This window comes from Pinus tabuliformis, chromosome Q (genome assembly GCF_031772625.1).
Source record: "Pinus tabuliformis cultivar Carrire ecotype Pingquan chromosome Q, CPIR1, whole genome shotgun sequence".
Taxonomy (NCBI): Eukaryota; Viridiplantae; Streptophyta; class Pinopsida; order Pinales; family Pinaceae; genus Pinus; species Pinus tabuliformis.
In genome coordinates, this window is record NC_142296.1 from 82,383,751 (window position 1) to 82,396,288 (window position 12,538).

The following is a 12,538-nucleotide window of genomic DNA, read 5'->3' on the forward strand; positions in this document are numbered from 1 at the left end:
TTCAGGACGCAATATCACATCCCAAAGCCTCAATGATGCAACTAGAGGTTTGTGAGGCTGAAAGGAAAAATACCAAAGACAATGGTTGTCGAGGAGAACATGGGGCGTAGGATGCAATGAGTTTATGGACTCAGCTTATGGACACGTGTGTACAAAATGGAAATTATGATGAGGCTCTTGACTTAGAAGCTTTTGTCATGAAGTTAGCAACCATGCATTCGAAATTGCCTGTGATTCAATCATCTAGCAGAAGAAGTTAGGCAAACAACACAATCTATGCTATCAAAGCTTCTTCAGAGACTTAGAGCAAATATTCAGTTGCTGGAATGTCTTCGAGTGATTGGATACCTTCGTCGTTTAGGAGTATTTAATGAGCATGAAATGCGCTTACAGTTCTTGAAATGCAGAGAAGCATGGCTTGCAGCTATCATTGATGATTTGGACCAAGGGAATGTATATGAGTTCTTAAAACGAATGGCAGATTGCCACAGAGTCCTCGAAGAGACGTCGAATTTCTCTGCCTCTTCTTGAAATTCCACTAACGTGGCCCTGCCAGTTGTGGTATCAAGGGAGGCGGAATGTCGACTGTTTGCTGGAAAAGATTGATAAAGGATCTGAATTGGATGAATGAAGATCCCCCTGAAGGTGTTAACGCAGCGCCATGGGAGGACAATCTTATGCTCTGGGATGCTACTATTACCGGGCCTCCAGATACTCCATGGGAGGGTGGCCAATTCAAGCTAACGCTGTGATACAAAGAGGATTACCCTAACACCCCTCCAACGGTTAAATTTGTATCCAAGATATTTCACCCGAATGTTAGCAGTAATGGTGGTATTTGCTTGGACATTTTCAGAGAACAGTGGAGCCCAAGCTATGGTGTAGCTAAACTTCTCCTCTCAATTCAGTCATTACTTTGTGATCCAAATCCATATTCTTGTATTAATAGAGAGGCTGCTCAATTATACATCAATGATCGCAAAGAATATGAAAGAAGGGTCCGCCAGGTTGTTGAAGAGAGCAGGTCAAATATATAGCAGAAATTTTACTCCCTTGAAATGATAGAAATCCTTTTATTATGATTGTCGTTTCAAATATATAGCAGAAATTTTACTCCCTTGAAATGATAGAAATCCTTTTATTATGATTGCTGTTTCAAATACGAATTTTTGGATTCAGATATATCCTTTTCCATCTAGATTTCCTGTTACGCGTTTTTTGCTTAAAATGGCCATCCAAAAAGCAATCTTAGCAGTGGATGTGAATAATCTCTGTTTCAAAACCGGATTTCTGCGCTTTTCAATTTTTTAGAAAGAGGCAGGCAGTCAGTCTCACTCCCTGACCCATTTCTTCTCAACTACCAGGTTAAACAACTGCTATTGCATCGGATTCAAACACCAGGCGGCTTGTCTATCGGCCAAGCAATTAATCAAAATACAATAACAACTAAGCCTACGTTGTCAGAATGCACAACACTATTAGGACCAGCCTATTTCATGATGAGGGAGTGTTAGTGTAGCAGAGCCTTAGAACAATCGCAGAAGGCGTTAAATGTGCAGAGAATATGGTAGAGGCGTTTTTGCTATTTGAGACCCTGGATAGAGAACCCAACACGAATCTTGCTGAGAGGTCAGCCTGACAGTGCGCAACATGAAATAGGCATGCACACAATAATGACAGTTCTATCCGCAGGAATGCAGAACTGACATGCACAAAGAGGCCACAACTAGTGGCTCAAATTTGAGCAGGTCAGAAATTAGCCTGCAGCTCTGATACCATGTTAAGACACATACATGGCAAACACAAAAGATGAATGATAAACATGAGTGTGTGTTTATTATTGACAATGATATACATTTATAGTACATTCACGTGACCTTTGGTTTCGTATTCCAAGGTCTCTTGGACTTCCTTAGACTATTCAGCTTCCCCACCAACCCTTAGAGGATTAGGTGTCCAACAAAAGAGATATTTCTTGGGTTTATCTTTTTTTCTTGGGTTCTTGGGCTTCGTTTTGCACTATATTTCATGTGCATTACACTACACCCTAGGCCTACCCACAATCCTTCCTATGCTCTACAACTATCCATCCAGACAATCCCTTGTGACCCTTATCCCTCTGCTCTTGTCCTCTCCCTCACCCATCATTGCGCTCTCCTGAAGACATTACTTTACATGGCATAGCTCATTTATTTACTTTGCTGTTGTGAAATAATACCTTCTCTGCTCCTACCGTGGGATCTTTCATTGTCTTTTATTTGCAACATTTAGTATAATGCACTAATAATCCACACAACAACATTTAGTATAATGCACTAATAATCCACACAACTATGATGGTTTCCATCTCAAAGTATGTCCAACATTTTGAATTTGCTTTAAACTCTTACAACCCTCAAAAGGTCAACATATTAAAAACCATAGTCTGATTACAGTTTTTACTAAGAATAATTCGATAAAACCAATCAAACAGTAAAATATTGCCTCATGATAAGGCTAATATGGCATTTTCTACTCAACACGATCTCAATGGCAACCCCATCCTTAAAATATGAATCAATCTAGGAAAATTTCTGTTATTATGGTTTACAAATCAATTCATCATGTTTAAATTTAAGTTGCACCCATTTATCACTGGGGACAAAGCCTTTGAAGGCAGGCGTTTGTTTTTATGAAAGGCAAGAAATCACAGCACTACCTACCTTTGGAAGAAAAAATTAAGCGAACCATTAGAACTGATATGTCCTTTTCTTCCTTATTGTAGCTTTCACTTTGCATGATAGCTGATCAAATTTGTTCAAGAAAGTACACAATCTGAAACTGCAAATAAACATGGAAGATCTAATTTCACTGAATCACTGACATTGATTTCTAATGCACAAGCATCATATAAATAAGTATACACTTCAGGTGGCTAAGCTACTTGCAACTCTTGAAATAACAAGACTGGAGAACTACCAACATCATACTTTTAGTTCCCCTGTCAATTGAATTTAATGTGTCATCTGAAGGTTACAAAATCCAAAGCTGTAAATTGACTGAGTGAAAAATGTTTTAAAAGGTCTCATCATCCACAGGTAAATCACAATGTGGCAACTTTTCCAAATGCTTTTGTCAGCACAAACGTGTCAAGCAGATGCCAAACTCTCTGTAAAACTCCAACTGCAACAGAAAAATATGCCTGTTTTGCAGCTTCTCTATGAGCTTCTAGGCAGTTAATGTCATTCAGAAGGTGCTGCAATGCTCCAAGCAGTTCACCTTTCCCAGATACCTGAACAAAAACATGAAGTAGGCATTAACTTTCTGCCTTGAAATTTATTTATCAACTGAGGAGACCCTCATGAAATTCTCATCCCTGCCACTAAAAATTTACAAACTAAGGCAAAAACAGAGGATAATGTGCATGACGAGAATGAAAAGCACTAGCAATACTGAAATCTTTACAACTGATTTCTCTTCAGAAGTAACATATGCATGAGATGTTTACCATCAAGTGATATTAAGAATTGAACTAGCAATTCTGTGAACCATGAGGTATCAAATCATTTTGCAAATTGTATGATTCTACAAGCTAGGTAGGATAAATGGCTGCAGCCAAAAAGCACTGTTATGTTCAGGTTTTGCAATACAGCCATTTTACATATAACCATTATGTAATGCAGACAAGCCCCATATTTCTATCAGACTTGATGTGTGGTAATAAAAAAATTTGCATCACATACAAAATAGGCAATACCGACCATTCATTGCAACCACTACTCAGAAGATGCTAAGAGTAACCAATGAAAGGCATATCACAATAGTAATAATTAATCAATGAAATTGTTATTTATTATTAGTACAAGGTTATGACTGAGTCAGGATTATTCTCCAAGGGATATGATAACATTATGTATTGGCCCCTAACCTTTTGTGTCTATTCACTTTTCTTCTTATACGCTTCCCACATCATAATTGCATAAATTGCAAGTGTTCTCCCTCATAAATGGACTTTACTAACCCTCGTCTGCTACAGGCAAACTCCTTGAATTAGGTAAGTTAATAACACCAATTCTAGCTCATTGAATGACATCAGTAAAACCACTAGATAGTCAAATATACTACTATCGACTGAGTTGACAAAGAAATAATATTCACTTTTGTACGTTAAATATTCACTTTTATAAGATATTATGTCTTCTTATATGCTTCCCACATTCTAATTGCATAAACTGCAAGTCTTTTGCCTCATAAATGGCATTTAGTGACCCTTGCCCCCTACATGCAAACTCCAATTAGGGGAATTAATAACACCAATTCTAGCTCACTGAGTAATATTGGCATAACCATTAGTGTTGATAATATCAGCAATATTTCCCGAAATATCGCGCATATCGCATTATTTTCAGGCAAACAATATTTTGGCAGGTAAATATCACGATAATTTCAGATTTGAAAATATTGCGATATTTGGAAAATCTTGGCTAAATATCCTTACTGCTTTATATGTTTAAAAATCTGAAAAACATGTTTTTTTATGCTTGCCGATATTTTCCAATATTTTCGCCAATATTGCCGAAAAGATGTTTTCGGGACCCTCGCTGATATTTTGCCAAGAACTAAATTATCAACATTGACCATTATAACTGTCAAATATAGAATTATCAACTGAGCTGACAAAGAAATCAATATATATGTCCAATTCATTTTGGAAATAGAGGACCAAATTGGGGTTATAGTATATATAAGGACACTGAATGCACAATAATGTTGAAGGAAATACAGATTATCCTGTATCATTACCTGTTGAACCGATGAAGGAACTGATCTTTGCATCTCTGCTACCATCTGAGAAAAATGCCCAATATAAGGCCCTGGCAATGAGTAATGGCAACATTTATGAGGGCACAGGCAGTTCATTGGACACATGCTGAACCTAAAACCAAACACTCAAGAATATATCTATGTCAAGTTGAAACTTGAAACAGAAAAATTAAACAACGATGAATAACTAAGGTTTATTCAACTCTAAAAGTGGTACCTGTAAGAACAGCACAGCCAGCAGCCGCAGCTTCAGCAATGTTATGACCTGCTAACCCTGGGAGAAATGATCCTCCTATTACTGCAATGGGGGAGACTCTGTACAGGTCCCTTAGCTCACCTGTAAATGAAATAAGGTATCTTAGTTAAATACCTTGTGGATGCTCTCAATGATGCTCCTGTAATTTGACCAATAGAGCATATACTAAGCGATGAAGAATCTAGATACAAGACTATCATGTAACAATAAGAAATTATTTTGGCATTATAGCATGTTTTTTGAACAAAACAAACAGAGTTGACTTGAAAATGTTCAGATAGCCTAGGATAATGTTTCCCCTATTAAAGCATCACATCAGTGGACCTAGTAAAATGTTGACGTGTAAACTTTGTAATTTTTTTTCATAAACTTCATGCTTGCTAGTAATGTGAGTCCAAGATATGAATAAATCCCTTGAAACTTGACCAAATCATAGACACCCAAACCTAACTGCAATTCAAATTTATTTTCACAAACAGGTATGAGTTTGGGAAACACTACTCTGAAAATTTGGGAAATGGGGAAGTGATGTATCTCTCTTTCTCTTTCCCTGTATATATATAAACTTGACATGGTTTGAAACCTACTAAGTTTATAGGACCTCTTCTCTTAGAATCAAGATTGAACATAAAGTTTCATTTTAATTTTAACAGGATCTGATCAAGAATGTTGGATTTTTCAGATCTAATTTCTATAGCTGAACAAAGCAGTTATGAAATTTCAAAACTCATTTTGTTATTTTGGAATATATTATCCCAGAGAAAATTATCATTGCAAATATTTTTGTATTTATTTTTTGTGAGATTGTAATCATGGATTAAATGGTTCATTAATTAATGTATCCATCAAGAAACAAACATGATCTGGAATGGATCACAATAAAATTTGTTCTCTATTTTGGTAACTTTTTAGTGGAAAATTAGAGATAGAGACTTTTAGGGCCCATTTTAAGGGTATATCCTATTTTTGAAACTTGTGGTTTGTTACCCTCTATCAGTGGGCATACATTGTGTTGAGATTGGTAGCTTGGGAGGTACTCCAAACCCTAGGGTACAGGGTTGTGGAGGAATTTAACACCACAAAATTCATTTGTGGGCTAAGTACCCAAGAGGTGGGGTTTGCACCCAAATTTGTGGGTGTGAAACCAATGACTTGGCACTTGGAGAATATAGGGCACGCTTAATAGAGCAAGGAGCTGCCAAGAACACCAAGAGAGGCTTTGTCATTTGTGAGAAATAATATTTTTATTTGTGTGGGGGCTTGTGGCACAAAAGTCAAGTTGGCTGGACTTTAGGAGATCCCTAGAAGAGGGCTAGACGTTGCCACATAGAAACATATAAATAAGTAGTTGAGACCTATTTGAACCACATCCAAAGTGCAAGACATCAAGTAGTTTCCTCTGAAATAGCCGCACTTCCTAGAAGCCTAGTGGAGGAAGAAAGGACTGTTCTGGGTAGTATTCTTTTGTGACAGCAGGTCAAAGTTAGGAGGAGCAGGCAGCGTGGAGGAGGATGGTTTTCTGGGCAGTTCTGTGCCAAGTTTAGGGGCGGTTTCTCAAGAAACAGGTTCAAAATTTTGTGTGCGCCCTAGTTGCAGGTTGAGTCCTGGAGGTGCCCTTTTGGAGGGCCGAAAAGGACAACAGTGGACTGTAAAGAAGATAAAGGGGCAGTGAATAGGAGGGGCTTGTTGGAGGAGCTTAGCCTCAGTCTTTTGGAGGGATTTTGACCCAAGTTTTGGGGCTGTAATGTTGAGAAATCTAGGGCAAACAGTTAGGATATTTATTCAATTTGATTTCTCTTTTATCTTTGACATTTTCCAGTGAGTTATGTTAAGACATCGTCATCATTATTTGGTTTTGTTCATCATCAAGACAAATGCCAATAAGAAGATCAGAATGCAAACACAAGAACACTAGATGTAGGCTGCTAGCCAGGGCCAAAACTTCTCCTAGAGAGGAAAACCCACAAAAATCTCTTCTTATAAAATTTCAATGAAGAATTCTTGACCTTGACCTTGACCAAACCTTCCAAGAGATGAGCCAGCCAAACTCGCAGGTGTGGGTAACAGGGACAAAGATTTTCTTCCTTAACCAATTCGCTGATCTTCAAATAACTTTGCAAGTTTGCTGGCTTCCAGGAGGACTTCACTCTCCTTCTATCTTCCTTGCCCAGACTTCGCTAAAACAGAGATAATTTTCTTGATCGATTATCTTCCAAATAAGGTGAGGTTCCTCTTTATATAGGCTTTCAAAACAGGGAATTAGGCCTTCTTGGGCCGAAATGAAGAGGGCTGACCGACTCATCCCTTAGAGGCTTCTAGACATCACATTTTACAATAATAATTTTCCTTCTTTGTTACATGAGCCCTCTAGGGACTAGTACATCATGACTTTGACATTTCGACTTGTCAACAAGACCCCTAGAGCACTCAATGGGTGCTTTGACCTAGGACCACAACATGATGGGAAAGAAACCCATGTCAATAAAAATAATTTTCTTAAATAATTTTTTCTTTCTTTTTTTTTGACAAGTACATCAATAATTACATCAAGTCATAACTTAAATACAAATTATGAAGACCGACACTAGTTACATTTCAACATGTAACAATTGTTACAGAAGCCCTAATCAGAGGGCCAAAATTGCAGAGAAAGAGCACAGAGCCGAGTTGATTGGGGCTGAAGCAGTGGCTTAAACAAGGTATGTTAGTGCTCTCAAATGATGTTTTCGCTAGTGGATGAGGTGTCCTAGTTAGTGTTGGAAATATATTCACTACTGACAGGTGGGGTGAATCAGTAGTGATGACCTTTACACAAAATTTCACCAATTATAAATCTTTTTCCAAACTTGATTATCCATACACATGCACAACATTAGATCATCAAAACATGTAAGCAACAATAAACTGAAACCATAATAACCATGAGAAATATCAACACGTGCACACACGAGAACACAAGTATTTTTGGTGGAAACCCTTTCGAGAGAAAACCACCCTACTGCTGCTGCACTACTCAATTCTTTTTATAAATTTGCTAAGAAAATTGTACATGGATTAGCTATACCCATAGCCGGAAGACTTGGCTTACTCTACCCTATGCTGGAATCTGTCAATTTGGAAATATGTTTCTCTCTCAGATCTACGGACTACCATCCGCTGGAAGCTCCCACAACCAACGATCCTCGCCCAACCACCATTGGAATATCCAACTCCTATTGGATGGAGAAAACTCTTCCTACTACTGAATTGGCCAAATCACTGTCTATACTAAAGCCTCCATGCCTTCACTTCCTCCATGCGAACCACGTTTCATATATTTTTAGATTGGGTTCTCAATTCGCTCAACATGAGCAACCCAACAACTCTAGCATTATGCTCATCAAATCTGTGTCAAAAATTTGACTCGGAGGAGGGAATTTCTTCACTTCAACTCTCACCAAAACACTGCTCACAACCACACAACAAGCTGCTAATTTTCTGCCACAACCAACACACAAATTCTGAATCCTCTTCTCAAATCTATCTTTGATTTTTGCTCACAAATCTCTGATATATCTATACATAAAATATGTGAGCAGCTGTTGCATACTCTACACACTCACAATGCCCTCACAATGGCATACTTACTCACTCTCCAAGCAATCAACCAAATGAAATCAAAGCCTTCTTCTATTTAACATTTTCTGTTGGGTTCCTATAATATTAGTGATTACCCCATTACTATTGTATTTGTATCCCTTATTAATATTGTTGTGCCCCTATTGTCCCCATATTGTTATTACTGTGCCCCATAGAATCCCTCTATTGTTATTTTTGTGGCTTTATATTATTATTGTTAGGTCGGCTGGGTTATATTGTACTCCTTAGACTCCTATATATAGAAAGGAGGTTTTGTCATTTGAATCACCCAAGAATTGTTCATTTATGTAATGTAAAGGAGGTTGCCCCCTCGAAGAGGCTGAATTCTAAGGCGTTGATCTATCTTTTCTATATTTTTGTGAGCTGGTTTCATAACATTTGGTATCGGAGCTTTGGATTCTAGGGTTTCGCTGCTCCAAATAGGTCATCGTGGCATTTTCGCTATAACTTTTTTTCTGCGATGTTTCAGAAGCTAAAAAAACCCATTTGAGAAGACATCGCGCTGAACCTCGGGTCCGAATTTCAGAGCTTTTCACGCTATATTTGCGGAGATATGATCTAAGGAAGTTGGTATTTTTGCAGACTCCTGAATTACATTCCAAACAGGTGACCTGGGGAAAATCGTCATAACTTTCTCTTTGAGCATCAGATTGAAGTTTCGTAAGAAGGTACAGAAATAGGATGGACTGTAGTTTCTTGTATATATTTTTCAGAGCCAAAAGTAGAAACAGTGACTCGTGGCACGTCGTACAAGTTCGCTCTACTGAACTAGTCTATAATCAAGTCACTGTGGGAGATTTCGCATAACTCTTCCTTGGAGAATCCAATTTGGATCAGACTAGTGGCATTAGAAAGAGGAAACAGAGGGCTACTGCAGGTCGCAATTTCAGAACTGGATGATCGGAAAGTACAGAGATACATCAGAGGCAATATCGAGCTCCTACAAAGTGAAAAAAGGTGCGTAGATTTTTTTAAATTTTTGCTTAAGCTTGGTTTGAAAATTTATTTTGAAAGAATTCAAAGGGCATAGTAGAGCATTATTATCGGTCACTGATGCCCCGAGGAAAGAAAATGCAAACACCTAGTAAGCAACCTGAAAGCTCTAGCATGACTCATGAAAAAGAGGAAGAAATGCTACATGATATATCAAAATTACAAGACCAAGTGCAACAAATGTCACTCTCACAAAAGCTAACAGAAGCTAAGATAAATGGCGTGGAATCTAAGATAAAGGGCATGGAAGCTAAGATGGATTTGAAGACAGATTTGAAGATGGCAGATTTGAAAACAGATTTGAAGACACAGATTTGACAAATTTTCTACAAGAAATACTTACTAATGGTGAAAAGGTAGTAAAGGAAACTCATGATGCAAACAAAAGAAATGTTAATCATGATTTCATAGACTCTAATGTGGGATCAAAGATCTACCATATTCCAAAAATCGATATGAGGAAGTTTGATGGCAAGGATCCCGCAATATAGATATTACAGATGGAGCAATTTTTCGATCTCAATAATGTGCAAAACACACAAAAGGTACGTATTGCAACTTTATATTTGGAACCAAATCAGTTTGTATGGTATCAATGGCTTTGCTCTCGTAAACAAATTATCACTTGGGCAATTTTTACGGAAGAATTGACAACACATTATGAGGATACAAAAAGCAACACTTTTTTTAGCCAATTGATAAGTCTCAAACAAAAGGGTTCAATAATGGAGCACATTGAGGAGTTCCAAAAATTGAAGATAAGGGTAAAAAATATTCCAGAGGAGCATAGGATTGATGTGTTCATAGGGACTTTAAAGGATAATATCCAACATGATGTTCGCCTTTGGGAACCTGATTCATTAGAGAAGACATTCAGGTTAGCAAGAAAAATGGAAAGCAAAATTATGGCAACCAGGAAGCATACCACTCACAACTATAAAGATGGAAGTGTTGTTGCCCCTAGTCTTCCACAACCTATAAGGTTGACACCGCAACAATTGGAAGAAAAAAGAGCAAAAGGACTTTGTTACAGTTGTGATAGCAAATACACTAAAGGTCATAAGTGTGCTGAGAAGAAATTATTCTACATAGATTGTGAAGAGGAAGAAGAAAATGAGCAAGAAAGGTCAAAAGAAGAGGATATACTCCAGGAACAAAGCCTAGATAAAGAAGAAATGAATCCGACCATATTTTGTAATGCATTGGCAGGAATTACCACTCCTCAAACCATCAAGATAGAAAGACAAATCAAGAAGAAAAAGGTAATAGTGTTGATTGATTCAGGAAGTACCCACAATTTTATTCATTGTAAGGTAGCAAAAGAATTGAATTGCTTCTTATATCCAGCACTAGACTGTCAAGTGATGGTTGCAAATGGAGGAACAATAAATTGCTCTGGAAAGTGCCATAATATCAAGCTATCCATGGGAGAATATGTATTGACTAGCCCAATGCTTTCCATTTCAATGGGAGGTGCTGATGTTGTACTAGGAGTCCAATGGCTACAATCCTTGGGTACAATAGCTTTTAATTTTCAAGAACTTTTCATGAAATTTTGTGGAAGGAAAGGAAGTGGAATTAAGGGGTATTGCAGGGAAACCGGGAAAGATAATCAGCTCTAACGGTATGATAAAGCTTCTAAAAAAGGAACAAAGAGGTGTAATTGCACAATTATGTTCACTAGATGTTTCCTCATTGGAACCATCTATTTCTCCAGATCTCCAAAAAGTCTTGGACAATCATTCCAAGGTATTTGAGACTCCCAAAGGTCTCCCACCTATTCGTGATCATGATCATGCTATTCATCTGATTCCAGGAAGTGTTCCTCCAAACATCAGGCCGTACAGATATCTCTATGCCAAAAAGAGTGAAATTGAACTTATGGTTGCAGAAATGCTAGAGGCTGGTATAATTCAACCGAGTCAAAGTTTTTTCTTTGCTCCAGTAGTATTGGTGCACAAGAAGGATGGATCATGGCGCATGTGTCTAGATTATAGGGAGCTCAATAAGCTCACTATTAAAGATAAGTTTCCCATTCCTGTCATTGATGAATTACTGGATGAATTGCATGGATCAATTTACTTCACCAAGTTGGATCTTCGTTCAGGATATCATCAAATCAAAATGAAGATTGAAGACATTCTGAAAACAACATTTAGAACTCATGAGGGTCATTATGAATTTTTGGTCATGCCTTTTGGCCTTACCAATGCACCTTCAACATTTCAAGGTTTGATGAATTCCATTTTCAAACCATTCCTTAGAAAATTTGTGTTAGTATTTTTTGATAATATACTAATCTACAGCAAGTCTTGGAAGGATCATGTTGAACATGTTGACAGGGTGCTACAACTATTGGAGGAGAAACAATTATATGCAAAAAGATCCAAATGTTTCTTTGGAGTACAAGAGGTGGAATATCTGGGTCATATTGTATCTCATGAAGGAGTTAAGGTAGACCCTAGCAAAATTAAAGCCATTAAGGAATGGAAAACCCCCACATCCATAAAGCATCTGCGAGGATTTCTCGGGTTGACAGGGTATTATTGCAAGTTTGTTAAGAATTATGGGAGAATAGCGGCACCTCTAACAACATTATTGAAGAAAAATGCATTTTCATGGACTCCAGAAGCAACAAAGGCCTTTGAACATCTTAAAGAGGCAATGTGCCAAGCACCGGTCTTAGCTACACCAGACTTCACAAAAACCTTTATTGTGGAATGTGATGCTTCAGGAAATGGAATTGGTGCTGTTTTAATGCAAGATGAAAGACCCATTGCTTTTGAAAGTTGTCTAATCAAGGGAAAGTTTTTACACAAAGCTATTTATGAGAAGGAAATGTTGGCA

At 37.7% G+C, this 12,538-nt stretch overlaps 1 protein-coding gene and 1 pseudogene across 3 annotated transcripts in view; one reads left to right on the forward strand and one right to left on the reverse strand.

The window, feature by feature from the left end:
- The first annotated feature begins 578 nt into the window (after positions 1-578).
- LOC149218366 (ubiquitin-conjugating enzyme E2 1 pseudogene) lies at positions 579-1,037 on the forward strand (annotated as a pseudogene).
- A 1,680-nt stretch (positions 1,038-2,717) lies between these two features.
- KDTA (KDO transferase A) overlaps positions 2,718-12,538 on the reverse strand; it is a 414,892-nt gene continuing 405,071 nt past the window's right edge. For 2 of the 3 annotated variants that reach the window (XM_089383918.1, XM_089383917.1), the window contains 3 exons: positions 5,021-5,140; positions 4,783-4,853; positions 2,718-3,271 (listed from right to left, as the gene is read on the reverse strand). In XM_089383918.1, coding sequence (XP_089240044.1) covers positions 3,083-3,271; positions 4,783-4,853; positions 5,021-5,140 — 380 coding nt within the window. In that variant the 3' untranslated portion in view covers positions 2,718-3,082. The remainder of the gene's footprint in view (positions 3,272-4,782; positions 4,854-5,020; positions 5,141-12,538) is intronic. The other variant, XM_089383919.1, reaches the window with a different exon arrangement.